The 27,903-nt window shown below is 48.5% G+C and overlaps 1 protein-coding gene across 1 annotated transcript; it reads right to left on the reverse strand.

The window, feature by feature from the left end:
* Window positions 1-1,288: 1,288 nt before the first annotated feature.
* On the reverse strand, window positions 1,289-27,464 carry CHMP4B (charged multivesicular body protein 4B). The gene is made up of 5 exons (XM_084271696.1): window positions 27,079-27,464; window positions 6,459-6,636; window positions 5,600-5,714; window positions 4,982-5,108; window positions 1,289-2,109 (listed from the first exon to the last, which is right to left on the reverse strand). The coding sequence occupies exons 1-5, from the start codon at window positions 27,272-27,274 to the stop codon at window positions 2,036-2,038; spliced, it is 690 nt and encodes a 229-aa protein (XP_084127822.1). The 5' UTR covers window positions 27,275-27,464; the 3' UTR covers window positions 1,289-2,035.
* Window positions 27,465-27,903: the final 439 nt, after the last annotated feature.

The raw sequence follows: 27,903 nt of genomic DNA on the forward strand, positions 1-27,903 counted from the left end.
TTCTGCCCACAGAATGAGTCCAAGCAAGGCAGGAACATGTTTTACTCACATCTTCGCTATACTAAACAATACATAAAGGAATTCAGTGACACTCAAAGCAGAGGTGAGTGGTCCTCAGATATACTAATAAACCCATCATTTCTTAAAACAATCAAGCAAAAATACGTTGCAGGAGATAAGGTTGTCCTACTGTCAGGCCCAGAAGAAACAGGAATCATGACACAGGCTCATTGCTGCATTTCCTCCTAGCTGTGCAGACCAGGCTCTTCCTGTAGTCAAAGCAATTGGCTAAACGAAGAGGAAAGAAAACGCAACGCAGGAAGCAGCTGGGTTGCCAGGTGGTGCCTCTGTCACAGACTCACAGAATTGTAGGGGTTGGCAGGGGCCTTCAGAGCTCGAGTCCAACCTCCTGCCAAAGCAGGGTCCCTAGGACAGGTCACACAGGTTGGTGTCCACACAGGGCTGGAAACTCTCCAGAGAAGGAGACTCCACACCCCCTGGGCAGCCTGTCCCAGGGCTCCCTCACCGGGAAGAAGTTCTTACCCATATTGGTGTGGAACTCCCTGTGCTCCAACTTGAGGCCATTGTCCCTTGTCCTGTCCCCACAGAGTACTGAAAAGGCCATTTCCCCCTGCATCCCACACTTAAGATATTTATAAACATTAATAAGATCCCCCCTTAGTCTTCTTCTCTCCAGGCTGAACAGCCCTAGCTTGTTCAGCCTTTCCTCACAGAGGAGATGCTCCAGGCCCTTAATCATCTTCATAGCCTCTGCTGGACTCTTTCCAGTACATCCCTGTCTATCACTTGGTTTCTGGTCTTCTGCACCAGTAACCTTAGCAAGCATTAACAGTGCTGATGGGATTTCTTTTTTCTCTCCCATCTATACCCAAAACACTTCTATGAAGACACTTCACTGCACTCAAGATGCTCGTCCCTATCTCCTATGACAGCACTGCTTTAAAATGCCACATGTGTTAGCACCATGCACAACAGGTATCACTGCTGTGAGAAGCAGCCAAGCCTTCCAGCTCTGTCCCTAAACCTCTTCCTTCTACTATTAATTCATCTTTGGTTTCTTCTTAGACTGGGGATTTTGACACGGTAGACCGGAGCATTGTTACACTAGAACAGCTTTATACCACTAAGCTGCAGCCACACAACCACACTCCAGCTAGCTTTAAAGAACACATGTCACTCAAGTCAAAAGAAGCCAAACTGCACCTAAGTTACAGCCAGATTACTCAAACATCACAAAAGAATTGACAACAGAAGCCACAGATGAAAATTAATCAAGATATTTAATACAGTGCAATCCATAGTAGTTTCTTAATTAAAATAACTGTGTGCATGTATCTGAATGGGTTATCAATTATCACAAAAAAGCAATAAACATTGTAGTGCTATGTAGAAAAATGTACAACTGAAGTTTCAAATCTTCCCTACTCCCAAGGTAGCAGTTGTCAATTGCAAATCATTATCACCAATTAAAATGGGAAGAGCGACTACATCGTTGCGGTGACGAACACAGGGCTGGCCACACAGCAGTCGAGGGATATAAATAGAACTTGCAAAGAATTAAAACCCTAAAGCATTCTTGCACCTAAACACAATAAGAAGCCAAGGGTGGCTTACGACTTTTCCTGGTTTTAAATGCCTTAACAAGACTTCTAGACACACTAAAACTGACTTAAAATTACAGAGTGTTTTTTTTTTCAGCTTAATTCGATTCAATATGGCCCAAACTGTTGAAGATGAAGGTCCAGCAGTGGCAGTAGCACAGTCCAAAAGCTGAATGTTTTCATTTTGCAAACTCTTTTTTTTTTTTTTTTTTTTACAGAAATTCAACCACACAAACAGCAGGCAATTCCCCCTGCTCCCCCTCTTTCCTCTATGCAGAAAACAGCAATGCAGTTCCCACTGCTTTGGGTTAAAAATTAAAGATAAAGACATTTTGCTTATGCTTTCTCCTCAACACAACACATTTGCACCCAGAACAGGAAATCAAAGTCTTTCCAGCCAGTTACTGCTGTGGTTACATGGTTCCTGCCCAAGCTTCCAGCTCTTTCATGTCATCATCCTCTTCTTCCTCTTTGTCTTTCTTCTTGGCTGCAAAATATTAAAAGGAAATGAATGAGTGGGAATCCTGACTGAACCCTGCCTCGACTTTGCAGGAAGAGAAGCCTCCTGGCCACTGCCCTTGCCAATAAATGAAGAACCAAATGCCTGCAGAGGAAAGGAAACACACCAGGCCTGTGTGAACAGAAGTACAAGGTGCCTTCTGAGGGAGCCAAACTGGGATGAGCTTCCCTATAGTACCACTCTAAGTGGAAAGATTCAACAGGAAGAGAGCAAATGTGCATGCAGGGTAGGATGTGTACACCAGTGGTGTGTGCTGTTTCCCAGGACCACCAAGCCTCCACGCACAAGACCCCATGTCTTCAGCTTCTTGCCTGACACCTCCAGCATTACAGAAAAACACATTCCTTTCTCCATCGTTAAGTCCTCAAATGAGGGTACAGTGTTTCCATCTAGCTAGGAGAGTTTGGAGACCTGTGACTCAGTTCAAGTTCAAGTGCTGCTCCCCTCCAGCTCAGCAGTAGCTGGTTGGACCTGGACGTTAAGCAGCAGCCTACATACTCCCCCGCTGTCATCTGTGGTCCTTCCAGGGAAGCAAACGCTGCTGTCTGTCACTACAGGACAAGTCCAGCTTCCAGAAATGAAAGCCATCAGGTCAGCAAAGAGGCTTTAACCCAGAAATAGCTGCAATTATTGCAAAACATACAGGAAAAAAAAAAGGATGGGGGAGAAAGAAAAAGTAATTTCCTCAGACAGCGTTTTGGTGGGAGGAGGAGTCAAATCACTCACATTCAAAACAGTTTGTGTGTCTTTCCACATGAGACATTTGCCTAAGAGAGAATTGAGTCAACTTCAAGTCAAACCCAAGGCCTATCATTTGTACAAGTTCAGAATTTGTTTTCCTAAATTAAGCTCTTCCTGCCTCCGTCACACAGAACTGGCTCTGGCCTGAATTCCTTCTGACATCCATTTACTGACAGGCTACAGCAAAAAACATTCTCAATCAGACTGATTAAGTCAAAATCCAGACAGCTCCTGAGAACTGGAAAAGCTGGAAAGCTCACACTTAGTTTCCATCTGATGACTAAAACCAGAGGTAGTAAGAGCCAGCTGCACCACACAGACACATTACTTCCAACAGACACACCAAGCATGTACCTGTGTTGTAAGGTAAAGCAGTCCCTTTGAATGTCTGACCCATGATTACCAGAAATAAACTTCTAATCCCAGTGTATATTAAATCAATTTTAAGTGAAAGACAACTTGAGTTTAAAAAAAAAAGCACCCACACAAAATGCCCACCCACCACCACACCACTACCTCAAGGCTTCCCAAATGCCAATCTGGGAGGCAGCTTTAGCTAAGCAAACAGCAACGTGCCACTTAAATACAGCAGTGGAATCCCAATTTCTATCCAAAAGCAGCTTAACATAACCCCTATAAAACACCAAGTTGCATTCTCACAGCTTTTAGTATAAAAGCATTTGTTTGGTTGGATTATTTTAGGAAGTACTATGTCTCCACAAGTCTTAAACTGTGCACAATACTTAAATACAGAGTTACAAAGCCTCTTACTCATGTGTGGTCACTTCTATCTGTGACAACGCAAAGAGTGAATCTGGGTTCAAGTCCATAATGTCCATACCCATAGGATGAGTTCCTGTGTGATTTAGTCTGGGTGACCCTGCTCTGGCAGGGGTTTGGTGCCTTCCAACTCCTAAGATTCTGTGATGCTGTGATACTCAAAGAATACTTCAAGAATAAAGGTCATTAAGCCAGCTAGGAATTAAAAAGGTAATGCAGGCATTTATTTGAACTGTTTCTCCCATTGCTGGATGTGAATCTAGATAAAGTCTCAGATTTAGGATATTTGTGAATAACTCACTCCTCATCAAAGTTCATAGCATCCCACACAAAGCAGAACCTTGCTGCTTGGCAGCATCTGCTGCTTCCCAGGTCCTTTTAAGCCTGGAAAAGGAGCAAGATAATTATAGATACACTGGCCCATTGGGACTGTTTAATCCTCTGGTTTCTTGGACTTTTTTCCTAAGTAGGTACATGAAATAGAGCTGCAAAGTCTACAACTTATTCATAATACATTAAGGCAGATTCAGCAAAATGGGCTAGTAGAGCTTCACGTCCCATTAATGTGTGCCAGAGGAACTCCAGCTCGATGATATTTCACTTTGGGTTCATAGAAGAGTGATCAGTTCAGATGTAACAGCAGCTTTGAAGCGTCTGTAAACAGGAACATTTCTTGCCCATTCTCCATATAAAATCATCCCACTAACTAGAATGTCCCAGATATGTGCACTTTAAGACTGTGATGACCCTAAGTTTGGGTGCTGCCTGGCTTGAGTACGTGCAAACCTCAGAGGAGGCAACAGCTGTCCCCAAAGAGGAGGTTCTGAGGTGAGTTCCTCCCAAAAGCCAGGGATCAAATCAAGACACAAAGCAGCAGCAAGGCAGCATGGTTCAACGTGTGAATCTGAATCAGCCTGGGACAGAATCCAAGAGCTAATTCACTCTCTGTTCCCCCTTACAGCCTCGGTACGTTTGGCAAGATCACTTCCCTCTCAGGCCAGCAGCAACTGGTAGAAGGCTCTTCCTTTCTCCTCATCCCCACACCACCCTGAGCATCATCCACGCTGCAGATAAACTGGTAGCACCAGAATAGATAAAAGCTGTTCCTGTGTTAACAGCTATTAATTTTCATGGTTCTTATGAAAGGCAGGTTACCCCCACGGAAGAACAGCGCTGGATGTAATTTGTGATTCATGAAGCAATTTCAAGAAGACATCTGTGCTGCCTGCAGCTAGAGCTCTCCAACCTGAGAAGCTTGTGGTTAAATATGTGTACCTTCTGACAGCCCAAGATGTTTCTGGTAAAGCACCATACATACCTGGCTTTGAGGGTATTGATATTGAGGGCACATTTGGTAGTGGTACTGTCTCGGGACCACTTATTTCCAGCAAGTTTTTGTCTAGTTCTTCTTGTTCTAATTCCTCTAGTTCTGCCATGAGTTCATCCTAGGAAAAGGAAAAAAATGTTATATTTATCAGTAAGTAGATTTAGTTGGTCATATGACAGGGAATAGCTTGAACAAGTAAGATCAGAAAAAGAGTCTCAATCTCCATCTGAATTGCTGTATGAGGTGTCTTGGAGGGTGAGGAAAGCAGTGAAAAGAAGAAATCTAAGTACAAACATTTTCAGATCAGGACATCTGAGCGTTCTCAGCACAAAGTCAGGGTTACAGCTGCTGTATGCACTGGTAGGAGCAGCTAGTAAGAAGTTGTAGGAGGCATTTTATATCCTAGTACTACACCTAGACACATGCGATACGCAGATCTGAAGAGAAAGATCTGATATGAGTCACCATCCCTGGAGGTATTTAGAAGTCATGGCACTCAGTGACATGGTTTAGTTGTGGATTTGGTGGCATTAAGTTGACAGTGAATTTAAAGGTCTCTTCCAACCAAAATGATTCTAGAATATAAGCAGAAGCAAATTTCAAGCTTACCTCATCAAACTCTTCCCCAAATCCTACTGGTTTCGAGATGGCTGTTGAAATCTCATCTGCCAGCTCCTGCTGTTCTGCAATGTCCTGCATTAATTCATCTACTTTATCAATATCCCTGGAAAGGAAAGAAAAGAGTTCAATATAATCAGGCACTTTCCCAGTCAGCACTGAAACGACTGTATTTATTGGGTTTTGTAGAAATGCCACATGATGGTGACATTTCACAAGGTCCTTTCCCAAAATACACTTGGTATCCAAACCTGAATTTCATCCCTCTCAGTCTCAATAAAATTATGCATTTATTTTTTAGATTTCTCTAAAAAGCTCAGCTCCCAGACAGACCTCATTTGAAGAGGTTTGTTCTGCATTACTGGCATTAATAATCATTTGCTCTGTTCCCTGAGCCAGCATTATTACATTACAGCTCCAATACTTTCCTTCACGTACAACATTCCCGGAATGCAGTTTACCTTTAATTACTGCTACAGACACAAACTCAATCACACAGGACGAAGTTTAAGGCTCTCCTTGAGGCTTAACATTCTTGCTGTTACTGGGTAGACCTGTAACTGGAGGACCATCGCCGCTGCTTTAGCCTACACTGGTGCTAGCCTCCTGCTGGGCAAAGGCAGCGTTGTGCAGTATAAAATGGTGTCAAACAGAGGAGGCATCAATACTGGCACAATTTGTTTGATAGGAAAGAATAGCTAGGTTTTTTTAAGTTAAATATAGGGTTTTAAAGGAAAACTTTGCTACTCAGGCTTTACCTTTGGTTGTGAAACACCTGGCATGTAGCAGATCAAACAAACGACAAACTAAAGGTCCTACGGAAAGATGCCGAAGGGAGTGAGTAACTTACATGTTGTCATGAGCAGCCTTCATGGCTTTGGCAGCAAAGCCCATGTTCTTAAGCACTTCAGTGTTAGTGTTGGCATTCTCAAGGGCTTCCCTCTGAAACTCAATTGTTGATAGCGTGCCATCTATCTGCGCAAGCTGCTTCTCGTACCTCTTCTTACGCTTCAGGGCCTGAAGAGCAGCTGAACGACACAGGAAAGGGTAAAGTTTGTGAGATTTATGCCCAAACAGCCACTTCCAGGTTGTACCAAATGCCACTCAGCTCACAGCAATGCTTAACACCTTATTTTATCTGTCATCTCCTTTTCCTCCTAGGCAAGCTGAGTTGCCTGACCCTTGTGTTTGCCTCCAATAAAATTACTGCCAGGCAGTCTGGCACCAGCTGTCCACCCCCTGCCACACGAAGGATGCAAGCCAAGGATCCAGAATCCACAGCACAGTCACTTGTAACACCCCACAAACCAGAGACTGTGCTGCAACCAGCAAGCTTCACTATGCCAGGTGAGAGAGATCTCTGCTCACCATCACCCCTCATACAGCAAGGCACAGCTCTTGGTATGAGAATGAATGAGAAGAAACTCATTCAAACACAAAGCAAGACAAATGTTTCTTCAGCTTAATGCTGGGAAATACACATTTGTGTGTGTACAGAAATCTCTATATACAAACTGTCTTTGGTATTACTCCTACTACTGTGTATTGCCCACACTACAGCCACTACTGAGACATGAGATGAGAGATGTCATCACTTCAATTGGTTTTAGCAAGTAATATATTAAAAATAATGCCTGATCGCTGCAAGAGGCCCCACCCACTGCAGCACCAGCACAGAGGTCCCACACCCACAGGGATGACCTGTGTGGGAGGACTGGTCCAACTCGCCACACAGCCAGGTTTCTCCAGGTCCTTCCCCAATGCTCCACTCATTCAATGAGTAAAGACAGTCAAGAGCTGGCTCTTCCCAAGACACACAGGTGCATGTCCATTCCCAAATGCTGATGGTGTACCAGATTTACACAGAACCTTGCCTGTATGTAATTTGGTACAAGCTGCAGGGGGGACAAGACCTACCAAGCACTGAGCACTGCTGCCTGACAACATAAGTATCACATGGTGCAAGACATAAGTACAGCTTCCCTTCATGGCCCTGCTCCTTCCCCTCCTGATATGCACAGATCTGTCTGCTGCGTGACAGTCTTGGTCACATAACACACCCATGCACTTGACAATCTCAGCCAAGCCTTGCTCTTGGTTTCTGAGCCCAGCCACGTGCACACCGTATCTCTTCAGCACTCTCATCATCAGACTCACCGCAGGAAGCAGCTGACATGATACAGCATCAGCGCTGCTAAACATCAACATCCCAGACCTCCTAACAGACCAGTCGGCAGCAAATAAAGGCTTTAAATCTTCAAGGTGTTATTCCAAACCTTTGCGCCCTTGTTAGGGGTTCCAGAGAAGACTGGGGCGGGGGGGGGTAAGGGGAGGACTAGGAGGAAATCCCAACAGCAGACAGCTTTTCTTATCTCCCCTCCTAGAGGGATGACAACTTTGTGACAGGAGCAGTATGTTCCTGCCACAAACACAAAGTAGCTCCTCTCCCAAAAGCAGATTAAGCCTGCAGGCACCCTGTGTATTTTGTCAGATGCCATCTTGAGAAGCCTGACAGTCCTTCAAGGTAACATCCTGGCACCCAGAAGCCCTCCACAGCCCTTCAGCTCATTAGGAATGTGCTGGATTTGATTCCTTGTAAAATACACTAAGCTATTAGAGAATAAAAAAGGCACCTTGTGCAGTGACAGCTAAGCCTGCCAAGCACGCAGAGTACACAGGCTGACCGAGCAGTTAGCAAACCCACGAGAGCACAGGTCACCTCGGCTGTTCCAACACAAGCCAGAGACCCAAACCAAGCCCCTTCACGGACTTTCCCTCCAACCAGCAGTGAATCTCCCTGCTGTTTTGGGGCCAGCCCAACATTCATTTGCATCAACAGCAGCTTTCCACTTGACAGGAGTGGGAACGGGACCAGGTTTTCGGGTAGCACAAAGGATGACAGTCGCTCTGCAGAGTCAAGCACAACACAAGCACCACGTGAAACATTCCAGCTTTATGCCAGATCATAAAGGGATGAGCCACACATCGCTGGGATGTTTAGTCTGGGAAATTTTGCACTTCTGGTTTAATTAAGGCTACATGAAGTTGTCTTGCTCAGATAAAGCTGTTAATAGGCTGCGTTTACACAGTGACAGATGCTGGCACAGTGTCCCACAGTGACAGGACAGTCTTTATTGAGGATTTCGTGCATCATGGAGAAACCAGATGGCAAAACCAGAGGTTTTATAACTGTTACACAACCCCAGGTAAAGCACTACAAGTTACCACCAGTTCTCTGCTGTAGCTTTCTCTGAGAACAGCTATGCTTTAGCTACATTTCATGCTTATGGACTTCATAAACAAGCTGCTCAAGCACCAAACACAGCAAGGATCATGGCAAGGGAGCTTGTGCTGAGAAGTGTTTATCAGGGCTGCTGGGTACCCCCACCCCTCCTGCTCTCACAGCTCACTGTCCCAGAACTGTGTTCCCCAGCCTTCATTCCGTTTTGGAAATCCTTAATTTCTCACTTGCCTACATACTACATACATCAAGGCTCCTGTTTTTATGTGGTATTGAATTTTCTAGCTTGCAGAACTGAACAGGGTTCTCCCCACAAGACCTGGAAGACAGCATCCCATCTCCCACCTAGAGAGCTCCTGGAGAGTACCTGCTGCATCTCAGCCAAGCACGGATCGCACTCGGATCTGGAGGTCCAGCACACAGACTCCTGCCTAGGAATGGGCATCTAACCACGCTCATCTTAAAACCTGCCTTTGAAATGAACACTTAAAATGGATTCGTGGTATCTTCTAGAAATGTTTCCAACTCCTCCAGACCCAGTGACCAAGGAAGACTGTTGTACCTTCCCCTTCTCCCCCATAAGGTGAATACAAGGACAAAGACCCCCACAGCCACAGTGCCCACCCGAACTCCGACTGATGGAAATGCCTGTTTCAGCAGCCTAAAAGGATCGACACACAGTCCCAGCATAAACACAGGACCATGCATAAAGCTCTGTTCAGCATAAATATTTAACACAGGCCAATTAGCATCAAAGTGATAAATGAGTTTCTGCAATAAAGAAAATCTTACACAGGAGACTGAAACCTCTTGCAGCTATGAGCACCGAGGAATGTAAAACAAGGCATCCAGTGCCTCAGATTAAATCATCACAACTTCTTCAGATTTATTTTCATCTGTGTTTCCCCTTCCCTAACTATCTACTAATGTAAAGTCTTGTTTAAAGCTATTAGATTTTATTAAGCTGAAAAGGTAAGAAAACACCAAGTTAATTTAGGTCAGCCATGCTCATTTCAACCTGTGAGTTTTGGCAACTCATTTCCCACACTCGTCCCCCCGTCACCCCAGGAAGAGGATTTGAACTTTACATTCAGGATTCTCCTTGCTGCAATCAGCAGCATAGCCCTTGCACAGTGCTCCTCTCACGGATGCTCCTGGACACAAATGCACCTTGGTGTGGGATGCTCTGTGCCCTGTTCCCACTCACCTCACACAGGCTGGTGGATGCTGCCAGGCACTGGTGCAGCACCTGATCAGTATGGGTCTCAGCTACAAAGCCACGTCACTACCAGATCACTTCTGTCCTGAAGACAGGCTGAGAGAGTTGAGATTGTTCAGCCTGGAGAAGAGAAGGCTCTGGGGAGATCTTACTGTGGCCTTCCAGTCCCTGAAAAGGAACTCCCAGGAAAAGCTGGGGAGGGACTTTTTAGAAGGGCCTGGAGTGATAGGACAAGGGGGAATGGTTTTAAATTGGAAGGGGGTAGATTTAGATTGGATATTAGGAAAAAATTCTTCAGTATGAGGGTGGTGAGGCACTGGCACAAGTTGCCCAGAGAGGCAGTGGATGTTCCATCCCTGGAAGTGTTCAAGGCTGGGTTGGATGGGTCTTTGGGCAACCTGGTCTAATGGAGGGTGTCCCTGCCCATGGGTCCCTTCCAACCCTAATCATTCTATGATTCTATGTCTAAAGAAATACTTAATACTGCGGGGAGATTGGACTGGATGACCTTTAAAGGTCCCTTCCAACCTAGCGCACTCTATGATTCTATGAAGTCACATTCACTGAAGACCATTAGTCAAGTTCCTTTTCCCAACCTCTCCCTCAGCACTGATTTCCTAATTTTCAGCCCTCTCTCTCACCACACCAATACCCGTGGCTCCAAGCTGACAAGGAATTTCCAGTGTAAGGGTCCATTTGGAGGCAAAAGCAAGAACTGCTACAACTCCACCCTCAGCATTATACCCACACAGGAGATTGACATGTGTTTGAAGTCAGCATGTCACACAGCCCACCTCTGCTCTCCATGGCATTAGGCAGCCATGGACGGGGCAGTCCTCAGGACCCACACTCCTAATTATGACTTTACTGCTTCCAAGATGGTAATTATGTAGGCAAGCTATGTCATTTCATACCCAGCTGTAATTGCTGTTGAACTGCTTCAGTAGGACCTGCAACTATATATATATATAATATATATATTATATATATATATATATATTAAGGTTAAAGCATTTATTCTCTAGCACAGCCACAGAGACTTTGCCCACCACCCAGAACCTAGAGGGACCACCAGCACCCCACCTTGTTCTAGAAACAGGTGGCCTGTTTCCCAACAGTGTGACGGTTTCCTTAGAGATTCCAAGGCCCTTGGACCAGGCTCAGCACCTTCTGCAAAGTGCCTGATACCCACAGGATGCCAGAACGGTTCGGGTTGGAAAGGACCTCAAAGACAGTTCAGTTAACAATCCCTTAATCAGCACAGAGCAAATGACAGCACAAATATGCCATCATTACATGGGAAATTCCCTTCCCCAAGACAACAGCGAGACCCTGACAATAACCACTCAGTATTTACACCACCTTTACAACCCGTACTGTACCCTGAACAGACGTGGCGTGGCTTTTAGCTTCTAAGTCCAATGTGCATGATGAATTGCATGCACTTAAACATCCTCTGAAGAGTAACAGCAGATAACAAAACTGAAGGTGCAATTTATTTGAATTTTAGTAAAGTTTCCAGCAGAGTACATAAAAAAAGATGTGCTCAGGAAAAAAGCAGTTATATATATACCATTACAATTACATTCAAGGTAATATATTTAAAACTAAGCAGGTGACTCCTGACACCCATTAGGAGACGGTGAACGGGCTCAAAATTATCTTCTCCATGTGCCATTTTGATTTATTTGCTGTCTTTATTATCAGCTACAAGTGGGATGTTGGAGCCAATTTTTATTCGTGAACATTTCATGTCAGAGCTCTGACCAGTAAAAATTGATAGAAATACTTTATGACCTCTTTTCCATAGGCCAGGCAATGTAAAATGTCTCAGTGTTAATAAGCAGCAGGCTCTACTCTCCACAGTTCCCACTTACACAGAAACATCAGCTTCCAGAGAGGAGGGCAAGTCCAGGGAAACAGCTGCTGAGTCAAAAGCCGTTAGATGGGACTGTCAGCTTCAATTATTTGAACATAAAAACACATATAAAAGCACATCTGAAGAACATCTGACAGCCTTTTTAAGAACTCAAACTTTTTAACAGATAAAAAGTTGGGTTTGGTTGTTGGTTTTTTTTTGAGGGTGGGTGTTTGTTGTTTGAATTTTTTTAATGCACTTCCTACCTTCAATTGATGGAACTGCTATTTTTAATTTCCTAGTGATGTGAATTTCTGTCAGTACACCCCCCTGAGAAGCTCCAGCAGAAGTTTTGCAGGTACTGTTTGAGCAGGGTGAGTAACAAGATACCAAGGGTTTCATTATGACGCCTACCAGGGCAGCACCCAGCCCTCCAACACAGATAAACAGGAACTTGTGTTACGGTTTTCAGTCACTGCTCCTTCAGACTAACACACAGCCCCAAGTGAAAAGAGCAGACTCAATCCAGCAGACTGTCTGCACTCATGGTCAGAAAAGCACGGCTGCTCACCCAGAAAACATCCCTTTGTTCTTAAGAAATGCTATCTGTAAGAATTTAATTTCTAAAGCCTTCCAGCCTGTACATAAGGGGATTAGTAACAGAGCTCTTGTGAGGTTTTGCTTGTAGTATTTACAGCGGTTTGTCAGTGAAATAGGACAAACATTCCCTATGATAAGAAGTCAGCAAGGTAATGAAAACACAGTTTTACTGCTCAGTACTGCAGCTGGAGTGGAAAAAATGATTGTAAATTAACTGCCCCCCACAAACAAGTGATGCTTATACATCTGTAGGCCAAGTAGAGGTAGCGGGGTATTTACACAGGTAGCAATTCAGTAGAATTCATGCTTTTAACTACCCTCCGTAGGAAAGCATAGTGGGTCAGTGGATCAAGCCCAAGGAACAACCTAAGACTTCCTACATACTTGCAACTCCAAATTTTGCTAGCAAAAGCATGTCTCGAGAGGAGCAGGGACCACCAGTTACACCAAAGAGCACTGGGAACAACTGGAAGTGTAAGTCACGAGTTTCACCTAACTCAAACCCACACTTGTATCAAGGTCCACACATGTGTGAACCCAGGGAATCTGCCCTGAGTGGGGGCTCAGAGCACACGCTTCCCCCCTCTGTAACAGTCTGCTAAAAAACACACTGATACCTAAATTAGAAAGGCTTCTTGTCCAGAGGAAAAGACATGGGTTAATTACCCTGATTAACCCAATTTAAAGGAAGAAATAACTTAATTTCACATGTAATTCATAGGGTCCCTCTGGCAAACGACAAAAGGAATGGCAGCAGCAGAGCCACCATTGCCAACAGGCACCAGCTGTACTAATATGGGATGAAAAATCTCCACAACAGCCTGAAAAATTATGTGTGCCACGTGTCAGCCACGCCGAAATGAGCAGCACAAGACAGCTGCAGAGGAGCTTCCCACATGAGGGTCTCTTGACCCCGCTAGCAGAGAGCCCAGACACCGACTGAGACCATCAACAGCGGGTGACAGTCTCACACATCACACCGTGTACCATCCACAGGCTGCTCAGCACAAAGCAGCGCTGTTATTTCTGCTGTTTCTGAAGGTACCATTCCATCTTCCTGGCACTAGACCCAGCAGCAAGTTAAACCACAAACAACACCCCTGACGTCCTTGAGATGGGATAAACAAGAGGCTCCGGCAGGCAGGGGTAAGCAGCAGGCAAGAGGCTGCCCTGCCCGCAGCACGGACATGCAGCAGGGGAAACTGAGGCAGCAGCTGCTCCCATCTCACCCCACAGCAAATCAGCAAACTGCCTGCAGTATCTCAAACAAATTCCTAAGCAGCAAAAGGGGAATTTAAAACAATTCACAAACATCCTCCAATGCTACAAGCTGATAAAGACGTACATGTAAATCCAACCAGCCTTATCAAACTTCTTTCACACTGCTGAATGTAGCCTTGAGTAAGTATCTTTCAGCAGGGATTTGCTAGCTCAAGAAGCTGTTCCCCAGCAGAAGAGTGCTTGTGAAGGCTCAAACCAAATCCAGTACGAAAGCATCCAGGCAGTATCTCACCACAACAGGCCACCAGCACCAAGGAATGTTCGTCCCAGACCAGCTGGTCTGACAAGATGCACATGCTACTGACTCAGAGACTGGTTTGGGTGGCAAGGGATGTCAGAGCCCCCCCAGTGCCAACACCCCCACAGGTGGGGACACCCCCCACCAGCCCAGGGTGCCCAAAGCCCCATCCAGCCTGGATCCCTGCCAGGGGCAGCCCCAGCTTCTCTGGGCACCCTGGGCCAGGGCCTCACCACCCTCTTAATTCTCTATTCAGGGTCCAAGAGGTCAGATCTTTTCAGGGTGTTTCCAAAAGCTTTTTGGGTATTTCTAAAACCATGTAACTACTCTAGATACAACAGCTAGAGAGCAACCTTGTCCTGCAAGCTTTTTGCCCCAGTATTTTTGCTTTGGTGCTGTTCCAAGTTCTGGAAATACTTGTACCCCTCCTGTGCTCCAGCAGAGCCTTGCTTGCATGTTCATGAGGTTTCCTCTGCACAAAAACAAACAGGAAGACCTCTTACAAGCGACTGAAGAGGAAGAGAGCAAGCATGGCTGCTTAGCTAACACATTAGCATATTCCTAACTGATTGCTCATTAAATACACAGCCACACTGAGGCACGCTGATGGCACAGCACAAAATGTCACAGCTCTAAGAAGTCAGGTTTGATTTTAAGCATCCCAGCGTGACAGTGGTTGGGAGAGAGGAACTGAAGCACGGTTAAGAATCAATTTACATCACCTCCCAGGCTAACACAGCGCAAAGCAGCAAGATTTCCTTTCCCGTGAGGATCCCCTTTTGAGATCTGTGATGTCTAGAGGATACACACAGGTCTCAACCTCACTCCAAGCTGAATGTCTGAGGCCATCACCACACATTTCCTCTCCTGCCAGGCCCCACGCCTCCAGCACAGCTCCCTGAACGCAGCTCACATGCTTGTGCCAGCCTCCTGTGCTTGTAGCAGGGAGTGAGCAGAGTTCAGCCTCAGTGCTCTGCTGATCCTTCTCTGTGCCTGTCTACTGAAAAAGCTGCCAAACCCCATCCTCAAAGGACAGCAACTATTCTCAGCTCAGAGATGAAGCAATGGCTTAAAACCACCCTGAAAAAGCATGCAAACCCAGGCAGAGAATACAGGAAGGCTTCTGACCCATCTGTACTTAAAACATGAGATTACAACTTCCTCTCAGGCAAAGTAGTGCCAGAACGTTTAGTCTACTGTGCGAGGATTAAACTGACAATAAACACTCCTGGTTTAAAGAAAAACAATTAAAGTATCTGAGAAAAAGACCAAAGGAGAAAGATAAAGCAGGAATCAGAGCTCTGATACACACAATACCCAAACAAACCAGTAACCACCCCCTGGCAGTGCTCAGTGCCCTGACCAGCATCAGCTCGACCTTTGCACCAGTGTGTGCTTAAGTTTCCCCATCCCATGGCCCAGCCAGGCAGCCACACTTGAAGCATAACTACTTCCTTGTCCCGCTCCCTTACTCACCATGAGTCACTGCCAGTCATTTGCACACAGAAAGGGTGTTTCTAAACATCAGAATCCATGATCACAGGGCTATTTGTTCCTGAAACAGCAAGTGATTCGCTCAGGCTGAAAGTTACTGATGGAAATACGCTGCACGGGCTGCAGAGCGACCTCCTGGCCTGCTTCAGGAAACAGTGGTGGGCACCCAGAACACAGGCACACCTCCAACATCAAGGCAACCATTCTCTAGTCAATAAACCTCTTGAAAATAATCTCTAGATGAGTCCAGAACTGCCTGGCCCAAAAACCAAATAAATACATGTCAACTACAGTGAGATTTGAAGCCCAAATGAGAAATCCAGGAAAGAGAGATCCCAGTTACAGAGAAGTAGCCAATGCTTTTGTTCCACCCAAGAGCTGGAACAAGCCTGAAGAAACCAGGACCAGCCAAGATCATCTATGCCTAAAGCTTCAAAGCATTACATCAAACCTGATCCATCCTCTGAAAGCAAAGCACGTACCATATTTCCCAGTTTGTTTCACTTCTGGCATGTCACTGGACGATGGCAGAGGACTGCAAGGCATCTCCAAAACTGATGTACCCAGAATACATTTCTTCTTTCACAATAAAACTAGATATTTTCTAAGGCTGCTGGGTAAGTTATCCTCCCTTACCCTTCTAAGCTGCCCAGTAACTTTGCCGTTAAAAGTCTTCAGCACCCTATTTCACAGCAGACTTTTGTAAGTATATATAACAGGTGATAATTACTCAGATTTCAACAAATATTACCTGTTTAGGATGAGAAAAGTACATTTCTTATGCACTCCTTGGGATCCTCACAGCCTGGAAATGCTCTTTATGGGTTTTCTTTTTTAATTTACAAGTGCTGAAATTTTTAATAGTAATCCAAATGCAAAAAATAGCATCTCCCCATGAAGCCCTGCCAGATGCCCATCAGGTTGAGTTCTAGCTTCACAAGAACACAAGTACCTCTTCTTAAGTATCTCAAGATGTTCTTTTCTCACAAGGAAGAAAACCCAAACAACAAAATTCCCTGTGATTGGCAACAAAATTTTGGTGATTAAGTCACAAAACTCAGAAGATCCTCCCATGGCCCAATTCAACACCTTCTCTTCCTGGGGAAAGAAAGAAGTGGCTGTCTGGGTAATCATCTTGCATCTTCCAGCTTTGGGCAATAATTAGTAGAATGCTGCCAAGTCTAAGAGTTTTGTTGAGGCTGTCACAATATTTAGCTTTTTTCTTAACATCTCATCTGGTGAAGTTTGGCTGGTTTTAGGTGTGCAAATTTCACCATTTTTCATGAAAGCTCCGATTCCAATGCTAAGGACTAAAGGGGGAGAACTTGGAAACACAAACTTTTCGAAGCACAGAAGTGATAAAGGAAACAAAACAAGCCACATTTATTTCCTAAAAAGAAGTTTGTGCTTCTCAAGTCAGCCTCTCAACACTGGCAGCAGCACAGTGCATCATGAAGCCAGCACTGAGTCTCTGTGGGAGCAATCCCACACTCCGAGGCAGCGACGGCTCCAGGAGCCAGGAGAGCACTGAGCATCACTCCTGCAGCCCCAGCATCGCAGGTTGATGGTGCTGCCAGGGAAGCACCTACCAGAAGATGCTTTCTACCTCTCTCTGTTCTCCCAAGACATTGCATGTGCTGATGATGTCAAGACATTTCACTAAGGTGCTGCCTTCAGGGCAGCTGTGATGGCTGTGCACAGCTCCTGCTCAGCCCACCGTGACGTTTGCTGTCTATCAACTTGGATTATTTCACAACTAACAAAAATCACTTGTGAGTTTCTGAAGAATCATCAGCTGATGTTCCAGTCACCCTGGCATTTCTGTTCCTGTTCAGCTCCACTACATGCAAGCAACCTCTGTGAAGTCACCTGGAAGCAAACATGACATCTTTAAACCTGAGTAAGCTTCTGCCAAGCCACAGAGGAGCAACACAATATGGGTATCTGAATACTTAACACACCACCACAGTAGTGAAACAGCCAGCACTGCTGATCACAGCCTGATCATAGTCTCTCCTGAACTGGAAGGGACCTGTAAGGCCCATCAAGTCCCACTCCTGGCTCCACACAGGCCCAGCCCAGTCAGAGATGGCACTGAGCACATCATCCTGATGCTTCTTGCCTTCAGCCCAGCTCAGGGCTGTGACCCCTTCCCTGAGCAGCCTGTACCAGTGCCCGACCCCCCTCTCAGCACAGAACCTCTTCCCGACACCCAACCTAAACCTCCCCTGGCACAGCTTCATGATGCTCACTTGAGTTCTATCTCTGGCCACTAAAGAGTGGAGAGAGATCAGCATCTTTCCTTTCGTTCCCCCTCAGCAGAAAGCCACAGACCCCCACAAGGTCTCCCCTCAGCCTCCTCTTCTCCAGGCTGAACAAACTGGGGGACTTCAGCCCCTCCTAAGACTTCCCCTCCAGACCCTTCCCCATGCCCACTGCCCTCCTTTGGACACTCTCCACTAGTTTTGTGTCCCTGACCAGAAAGGGGGACTCCAAAATGACAGGTTTTATAGTGAAAGACATTGCAGGCATGGAGTAACCTGCAGCAAGTATCCAAATGAGCTCAAGACGCAGCTACACAGCCAAATTCACTGACAGGCACTCTCACATTAACCCCTAGGGGTTTGTGCCAGCAGGATGGTGACCACATTACCAGGCCTCTTGGTCTACCTTGTGCCTAAACCAACCCTTGACTTAGCACGTCAGACCTACTGGATGAGGGACATGGGGACAGAGACTTGTTCAACTTGTGCTCTGCTTTGAAGCAACTGCTCTTTGCAAGGTGGCAGCAGTGAAAGGGTTACTGCTGGTTACTACTCCAGGTGTGATCAGTTGTACAGACATACTGGCTGACTCAGCTCCCCTTATCCAGGGGAGGGTAAAGAGCCGAGGAGGCAGCTGAGCACAGAGGCACCAGTAGCTGCAGCAGCTCAGGGATGGGAAAGGAGCAGCCACAGAGCCTGTTCTGAGCTCAGCCCTCACCTGCTGCACACAGGGATCACTGTGCACGTCCTGGTGGGCACGAGGGAGATGGCCATCCTGGAGATCTGGACAACCCCAAACCTTCATCATTCGCTGCCAATCAGTTGCATGACAAGAGCTGTCTGTATAACTACCCTGCACTTGCATTAACCCCTCAAAAAACAGTTACTGGCAAGGCTTCAGAGACAATGAACCTGGAGGGAGCCAGAGCAGACCTTTTCTGACTGGGCTCCCAACTGCCAAGCACTGCAGGCAGAACTACCACTGCCTTTGCCCAGCCAGGCACTGAGCTTCAGTGAGAGCAAATGTCACCTCCCTGTGCACCCCCCAGCAGGTCACTGTGGCTGTTTCACTGCCCTCAGTATTGGCCATGAGGAAGGTCCAGTGTGCCCTCAGGTTCCTCACCTGTGACCCAGCCCCATCCTTGTGAGCAGACTTGCCCTCCTCTGCCAGCATCTTCAGCAACTTCTGCTCAAAGACTCAACCAGGATGATTAGGAACAGAACTAAACTCCTTATCAGCTATGAGCTGCAGCCTTGGGCTGCCTGAGGGAAAGGCAAAGGTCTGTCCACATCTGATGCACAGCCTGTTTAGGATTCTCCAGTTGTGTCCTATTTTGTTCCAGGCACTTCATGCCAGGAGTTCACTTGCTGGATGCCTGGCTACAAACCTGATGGAAAGCATGTTAAAGCCTGTGAGAAGCTCCAGCTTTCAGTTTTGCAAGAATCATCCGTTTTTAAGCAGTCTGAGTAAACAGACTTTACACCTCACTGCCTCCCCCCAGAAACTTTCAGAGTCTTGCAAGCTGCAGAAGGTCAGGCCACATCCTCCCCAGTCACAGCACACCCTATGCAAAGTCTCTAGAACAAAACAAGCAGCACACACTGCCCCAAAACCCAGAAAGGGTCTGGTAAAAACTTCAGGGGTTTTCCAAAGCAGATGGGGATTTCACAGCCAAGAGCTAAAAGCTGCCAAAAATCATCACTGTGGTCTCTTCCCAGCCAGACTCAGCACATGCCACCAGCCAGCACAGCCTCAGCCTGCTGCTGCTCCCAGCAAGTATGAGCACCCAGGAGCAGAGCACCCCAGGCAGGCAGGAGAGGCTGGGCTACCAGAACAGGAAACTCAGAGGCACCTGGGCACAGAGAGCTGCTGCAGACCTCATGCAAGGGTGTCCACTCAAGGCAGTGGTGCAGGCAACAGAGTCTGCATGGAGCCCTACAAGAGATTAGAGGTGGTGACACCTTTCTAATGGAAGTCATTCATGAATGCCAAAGAGAAAATGCAAGACAGTTTTGGGGGAAAAAACTAAAATAATCCTTTTCCTAGACAGCACTGGCTACAGGCTGCTCTCAATGTGACACTGTCCCTCCCTTGGCCATGTTCTCCTGCTCAGCAATGAAGCATGGCCATGGCCTTCCTCACTTCAGGCCTGGAAGAACCAAGAGTTGCTGGGTAAGCAGCAGTGACTACTTTTAATTCCAAGCCCTGATACAGCACTCTCCTAGGCCAACCTGCCTGCCCAGCACCACCTCAGACTGCACACAGAGCACAGCTGAGCACACGGTGCCTGGCCATACCCAGAGCCCCAGGAGGCCATCCTGTGATCCTGCTGCATGGACCAGATGATGTTCAAGCATAAGCACGTGGTTCTTACCAGAATCCAGCCTGAACAGGCACCATGTCCTCTAATCAAAGGCAAAACCCAGTGTAAACCTTGGCAGGAGGGAATATTCCCACCTCCCACCGTGCAAGTCAGCTGTGCTGCTCAAGGAGATGGTGCCTGGAGACAGCTACCAGGCACAGCCAGAGGGAAGAACAGACTGACAGGCCTGAAGGTCACAAGCACCAAGACCTACAACATCCAGACAACACTGCACAACTCAGCACAGAGTCTGCTGGTGACAAACAACCCAGCAGGTTTCTAAACAGAAAGAGAAGAGGGTCAAACCAAATTAGCAGCTTGCATCACCTGCACATCACAGCTCTGAACTCGCACTTGCACCCCTCGAGCAGGATCCTGTAACCAGGGCTGGAGCTTAAGGAGCTACTGGAACCCCAACATCTAATATATTTGGAGAGAAAAAGCAATAAAACCAAGGTCAGGGTTTACAAACATGCTGGGTTTTCTGTCTGCAGGGTGTGACAGAGAACAGGAACAGAGGAAGGATGTATTGCATCAAATGCAGTTACCAAAACACATCTGGCAGAAGCACTGTGGGTTTTGGTTTCATTTGTGGCACTTTTCTAAAAGATGTGGCATCAATGGCACAAAGCTGCCCCAGGGCAGGGTCAGAGCAGATGTGAGGAAAAACTTTTTCGCTGAAAAGAGTTGTCAGGGCCTGGAACAGGCTGCCCAGGGAGGGGGTTGACTCACCAACCCTGGGTGTGTTTAAAAAAGGGGTAGATGAGGTGTTCAGGGATCTGGTTTAGCACAGGACAGGAACAGTTGGACTTTATGATCTTAAAGGTCTTTTCCAGCCTGGTGAGTCTGTGATTCTCTGTGTGTGAACACCCCATCCCTCCCAAACCTCTCTATACAACTGCAATTTGACTCAAAAATCCTCTGTTAAATACAGGTTGGGTAGAACTGCAATCTGAAAGCATCCTTTGGGTTTTAAACACCTCTTTTAAAAGGCTGATTACCTAACTCTTCCCAAGCCCAGCAGTTAATCTCAGGTTGTGCCAGCACAGCTATCGGTACCCCTGCACTGAAGCCTTGTGCACCTGGAACTCAAGGATGCATTTCACATTAGAGTAGGAGTTAGAGCACAGCAAAGGCAGGCTGGGGTACTGCAAGAAGGGCTGGATAGTGTTTGCTGTAGGACTCCTGCTTCCTCCACATCAGCATCTCATGATTGCTGCAAACAAAACCAAGTGCAGGTTATTTGATTCTGGGAGCAGAGATCATTTCTCTTGCCAAATGGCAAGCAGGACCTTAAAAACACGTCTAAGATGTGTCACAGGTCACCTGAGGCTGCCTGGCCCCAGGCCTGAGGTTGCAGCTTTCTCTCTGCAACATTCTGAACAGCTCAAACCTCTAAATAAAAACCTCCACACCATCAAGTAGCCATGCTTCCAGTTTCTATTGAACAACCAGTTCCCTCCTGGCTGGGAGGGTACACCTCACCCTCTGATTTTATCGCCTTCAGATTTTATCAGCAGTAATACCTCTGCACTGTGCAAGCAGGGGACTGTTGCCAGGCAAGACAGAATTGCCCTCCTTCTTCCAGTTGCATTCCTGGCTCCCTCTCCTGCCAGCTCCAGCATTTCTGCAGTTAAGTGCAGAAAACAGTCTATACGTGTTGTATTTTTGAGGAGTTGGGTTTTGGCTGGATCAGCAAACTAATCCACTGCCACACAAAGAGGGGAGAGGGGAGAGGAAAAGAAAGAAAAAAGAAAAAAAAAGGGGTGGAAAAAAGGCAGTCAGATAGTAAAGAGTTAATTTTCCATCTGAGCAGCCAGCAGAACTGACCTGGCTGTGACAGCACTGTGCTAGCCTGAGGTAGGCATAAAACCACTAATTTTTGCTTCAGCCTACACTCAACGTTCTTGTTGGTTGTTTTTTTACGTGTGGGGTGGAGCACAGGGGTGTTCTCCTTCCAGGAAAAGCCTGAATTACACAGCAGGAGTCCAGCAGTGGTTTTGCACCCGTTTTGTGCAGCCAGACACCAGTGCTGAAAAACATCTATAGTCAAAGAGAAACTCTGACCTCAGGAAAGAAAACCCACTAGCTAACAGAGACCAGAGCTGACAGGAAACTCCTGCTCAAGCCTGATCTTATTTACTAGTGGAGTAGCTCAATGTCAGCTTTACAGGAGGTGATCCTCCCCCTCTACTCTGCCCTGGTCAGGCCCCACCTGGAGTGTTGTGTCCAGTTCTGGGCTCTCTGGGATAAAAAGGGCAGGGATCTACTGGAGCGAGTCCAAAGAAGGGCTACAAAGATGATTAAGGGCCTGGAGCATCTCCCCTATGAGGAAAGGCTGAGTGAGTTGGGGCTGTTCAGTCTTGAGAAGACTAAGGGGAGATCCAATTAATGTCTGTAAGTATCTTAAGCATGGAATGCAGGGGGAATCAGCCAGCCCCTTTTCAGTGCTCTGTGGGGACAGGACAAGGGGCAATGGCTGCAAGTTGGAGCACAGGGAGTTCCACACCAACATGGGGAAGAACTTTTCCCCAGTGAGGGTGAGGGAGCCCTGGGACAGGCTGCCCAGGGGGTGTGGAGTCTCCTTCTCTGGAGAAATTCCAGCCCCATCTGGACACCAACCTGTGCAATATGAGCTGGGGAGCTGCTTTGGCAGGGGGTTGGGCCTGATGATCTCTCAAGGTCCCTTCCAGCCCCTACAATTCTGTGATTCTGGGATCCCAGCACCTGCAGGCCTCGTGTTCCTCAGTGGAAAGGTAAAACCCAGAGGCAGGCAGGAACAGAACCACACTGATAAACCCCAGATCCAACTCTAGAACAGAGAACTTACCAAAGCAGCACCCCAGCAGCGTGTCAGGTTTCTCTCCCTACTGTCACTTTCACACTGAGACATCACTTGAGCCCTGAGTTTCCACCAGGAAGAGATTCTGGAGTGTTACACCCAAAGCAGTCACAGATCAAGGAATCACCCACTGCTGCTTTGTGTGTGTGCACCATTCCTCTGGCAGCTTGGCTTTGTGTGACCCAGCAACAGCCCAAAGGAAAGGAGGAAAACTGGAGCAGCAGCGATTAAGATCTGCCTGAGCTATCCTGAAACCCAACACTGAGCATCAGAACTCCCAAACCCTTGGCAAGACCTAACAGCTGGGTCAGAGTGCCTGCTAAACACGCCTGTTTTGGTGAAACAATGTTGTGCTGACAAACTGGAGCGGAATAACGGGCTGCAGCAGCAGCAGCACAGAGCTCCCTCCCATCCTGCTCCCAGCAGCACACTGCTTTTGTTACAGCAAAGCTCCACCTGGAGTGTTGTGTCCAGTTCTGGGCTCCCTGGAATAAAAAAAGACAGGGATCTCCTGGAGAGAGTCCAGAGGAGGGCTAGGAAGGCGATTAAGGGCCTGGAGCATCTCCCCTACGAGGAAAGGCTGAGTGAGCTGGGGCTGTTCAGCCTGGAGAAAAGAAGACTAAGGGGGGACCTTATTAATGTTTATAAATATCTTAAGCATGGAATGCAGGGGGAAATGGGCAGCCCCTTTTCAGTGTCTGTGGAGACAGGACAAGGGGCAACGGCTGCAAGTTGGAGCACAGGAAGTTCTGCACCAACACGTGGAAGAACTTTTACCCAGTGAGGGAGCCCTGGGACAGGCTGCCCAGGGGATGTGGAGTCTCCTTCTCTGGGGATATTCCAGACCCGTCTGGACACCGACCTGTGTGACCTGTCCTAGGGACCCTGCTTTGGCTTAGAGCAAAGGTGTGGAAGAGCTTCTTGAGAAAGGAAACCCAGCAGAACAGATGCTGTTCTTCAAAGAAGAGGCTGGATATTTCCATGAGACAGCAGAGAACAAGACACAGGCAGTTTTGTTCTTCCCAGAAGAGGGAATATTAACTCACTTCTTTTCAAGAAACCCTTTTAGAGACAATTGACCTTCTCCTTGGCAGTTTTTCATCCTGCAGACAAAAGTGTGGCAAAGCCAGAACCACGGGTCTCCATCACATGCTGTAGGAGCTGCATAGGTGCCTTCAAGCTACCTACCGCTCAGGAGACTGCTGCCATCTCCCTCCCCCAGGAGCCATTTCAATACTTGTGGACTCACGACAAAGAATTAGTGAAGTTAGGGGAAAAAAAATATAATTCTGCCTATTAAAATACCTTGTGTTCCTCTGAAGGCACGGTAATCATAAAGCAGCCAGAAAAACATAGAAAGACCCTGAAAAAGGAACTTTTAGTGAAAGTTTAAAGCTTCCCATGCTAAGAAACACTAGTTTGACTTCAGAATTTCCTGAGAAATTGCCTTGTTACACAGCCTGGATGTTCTACGTGCAGCTTGTGGAAAATATACACCTAAAAGAAGTTAATGAATTAATAAACCCCCTGCCTGTGCTTGGGGCAGGCAGCAGAAGCAGAAGGCCTGTCCGTTTCTGTGCTTTCACTGGGCTCCAGCAGTGGAGCAGGAATTAGTCAATGAGCCTTTAGAAACGCCGGGCGCTTGGCACCCGCACAATCGCACAGTGTGCTGGGGAGCAGGGAGCGCTTCCTCTCCTCACCCCGAGCGTGCCAGACGCCCATCTTTCCCCTGGGAAAACAGAAATACCAGCCCAGGTTTGCCACGGTGGCTTTAAAGTGTCAGGTTAAGCTCCCTGCCCTCCTGCTGCAGACAGGGATGTTCTTCTGCCAGCCTGACCACAGCAGCTACCTTTAACGCCAGCACGACTGCCCAGCGAAGCAGTACACGTGCCTCTGAGTATGCTCCTCTCCAAATAGCTCTGTCCTAGGGAACCTGCTCTGCCCTAGGGAACCTGCTCTGCCCTAGGGAACCTGCTCTGCCCTAGGGAACCTGCTTTGGCAGGGGGGGTTGACTCAATGATCCCCTCAGGTCCCTTCCAACCCCTACAAACCTGTGATTCTGTGATATACGGACCCACCCCCCCACCCCCAAGTAATCTGCTTAAGTCTTGGAGAGCTAAAAAAGCCTAAGGATTGTTAAAGTAGTATTTTTTTAAAAGTTGATCCAACAGTTCAATAGAAAAAAGAAATCCCTATTTCATTAGCTTTGGTTTCACTTAAACCATTCAACTATATCAAAGTATTTCCATTTAAAAGACAGACTCTCACATGTAAACCCAACATTTTTACTTCTTGCTTAAATTACAGATTTAAGTGACTTTGCACCAAAACGATGCAAATTCTCAAGTATAAAACAGCCTGAAGTCAGAGAGGGAAAAGTCCAAACAGCAGCATAGGGAAAAAAACCCCACAACTTGTCTGAGCTCAGCTGATGACTGACATCTTGCACCCAGAATAAAGGAGTTCTGTCCTGAGGGGAACTCACTTCCCAGTAAGACAGCAGATAACCAGCTGCCTTTCACAGCAGCCCAGCAATAGAAGTTGGCCTCTTAGTTTCAAAAGTCCTCTGGAAAAAAATAAAAGGGTTTATTTTCCAGCAGAAGAGCATCCCTAGCCCTTCTCCTTTTCAAGCTCCTCAATTACTCGTCAGGATCCTGTCCTTCTGTGAGACCTCAATTAGTCTGACCCAGAATCCTGCCAGTGAATGGGCAGGTTTTTCTCCTTCCTCCACCTCTGAAGAAATTCAATCCTGCCACAACCTGAAGTGCTCCAGAGGACACTGAGAGGCAGTGAGTGAGATGGCATTACAGTGGAGCAGAGAAAGCCCTGATCAGCCAGCCACAGAAAGAGAAGTTCAGGAGCAGTTAAACAGGACCAGTGTAAAACAGAAAGGGAAGGCTGGAAAGGGATGTACTTTAGTTCTCCTTCACAACTCATTACCAAACTAGGCCGAAACCTGCACAGGCAACTCAGGCTTCTTAAAACCCATGCAATAAATTTGATTTAGAAACTCTGATAAGCTGAGGCTCTGCTGAGGTGGGTCAGCAGCTGCTGCCCACACACCCTGCAGGCACTCACCTGGGAGCTCGCTCCCGTCCTGCCCACACAGCAAGAGGCCCTGCTGCACCACGCTGCTCTCAGGGTTGTGAGGAGGCTTAAATTGCTGACTGGAGTAGGGATTCCAAGCAGAACTGGTTATGGGTAATTACAGTCAGTGAAACCTTGTTACCTGGCCCAGAGTCAGGCGTTAGCAGCTCTCGGTGCCACAGAGCTGCACCTCCTGCCCTGAACTGTAGCCCAGCACAGGAATCCGGACAGGCTTCCCTGGGAATGCCACTGCTAACAGCCACTGTGGAACAAGCCAGAAGCTCATCAGAGCCTTTGGGGAAGCTCACAGCCCACTTCTTACCCTCCTGCCAGCCTCCCCAGGAGGGACCAGTCCCCCCCCGGGGAACCCCAGTTTCTAATACCAATTTATAACCCACCCACAGCTTTAGCCAGCAATAAAACCGGATTTAACTCAATCCTCCTGTTAAACAGGCGAAGAGTTTTGCTTGCTGGAAGGAAGGAACCCCAAGGCCTTAGTGCCCGCCGGAGCACTGACCCGCCGGCAGCAGCCCAGCGCCCGCTCTGCGTCGTCTCCCCAGCCGCTCCCTACACGGAACCGGAGCGAACCTCCCACCGAGGAGCCGAGTAAACTGCGCGACATCGCGATCACGGCAGGAGTGACGCGGCACCCGCCTTAGAGACAGCTCCAGGAGACACGGGCTGTCTGCCCTTCCCGCCCGGGGGAGGGGGGGGGACACGGCCTGCTCCGCCAGCAGCCGGCCCGGGGAAAGGGGCTGTCCCGGGGAAAGGGGCCGTCCCGGCTCCCCGCAACGCGCTATCCAATCAAAGCAGTAAAAGCCCGGCCAGGCGTGCGCGGCCGTGCCACCCACAGCGAGCCGCCCGCCCAACCGGCCCCCCCCCCCGCTCCGGGCAGACCTGTTGCCGGAGGAGGGGGCGGCCCGGCCGGGCCTGCCCCGGCCTCCCCCCCCCCCCGCCCGCCCGCCCCCGGCCCGGCCGCTCACCGCGCTTGTTCTTGGTGCCGTGCTTGCGGGCTGCCGCCAGCTCCTGCTCGATCTTCTTCTCCAGGAACTCCTGCTTCTTACTGAGCATCTCCTCCGTGTCGCGGAGCCGCTGGATCGCCTCCTGCGGGGACGGGCCCTTCCCGGCGCCCTTCCCGCCGGCGCCCGTCCCGAACAGCTTCCCCAGGAGCCCCGACATGGCTGCGCCGCGCCGGGCCGGGCCGCCGAGGCCGCGGTGTGAAACGGAGGCGGCGAGGACGGCCGTGGAGCGCCGCTACCCGCTCCCCTCGCTCCGTGACCCCTTGGCTCGCCGGCTGACCGCCAGTCAGTCCGCCCGCAGGCCCGAGCCGCCGCCGCTCGCTGGCCGGACCGCCGACACCCTGCACTCCGGCCGCCGCCGCCCCGCCCCGCGCCGCCGGCCGCCCCCGCCCCGCATACGGCTCCCGGCGTGCCTCGCGGCGCCGCGCCGCGCCGGCAGGGAGCGCCCGCTCGCGGGGGCTGCCGGGAGCTGTAGTCAGGGACGGAGCGAGGCGCGGGGCGCGCCGGGAAGGGCGGGGCGGGGCGGGGGGGGTGGTGTCCCGGGAACCCGGAAGCGACGGCGTGGGGCGCGCTGACGTAATAGGCTCGGTGACGTCAGGGGGAGCCGGGGCTGAGAGCAGCGAGGGCGGGGCTGGGCGCTGCCTCCGCGTCCTCCCCGGGCGGGCAGGCGCAGGGCCGCCAGGGAGCTACCGGGGAGCTCGGGGGCCGGGCCAGCCCCCTGCTCGGCGCGGCCCGCCGCCGTGACGCCACCATGACGCCGCCGTGACGTGGCCCTGCGCGGCCCGCCCG

Source organism: Gallinula chloropus (assembly GCF_964237585.1).
Source record: "Gallinula chloropus genome assembly, chromosome: 16".
Taxonomy (NCBI): domain Eukaryota; kingdom Metazoa; phylum Chordata; class Aves; order Gruiformes; family Rallidae; genus Gallinula; species Gallinula chloropus.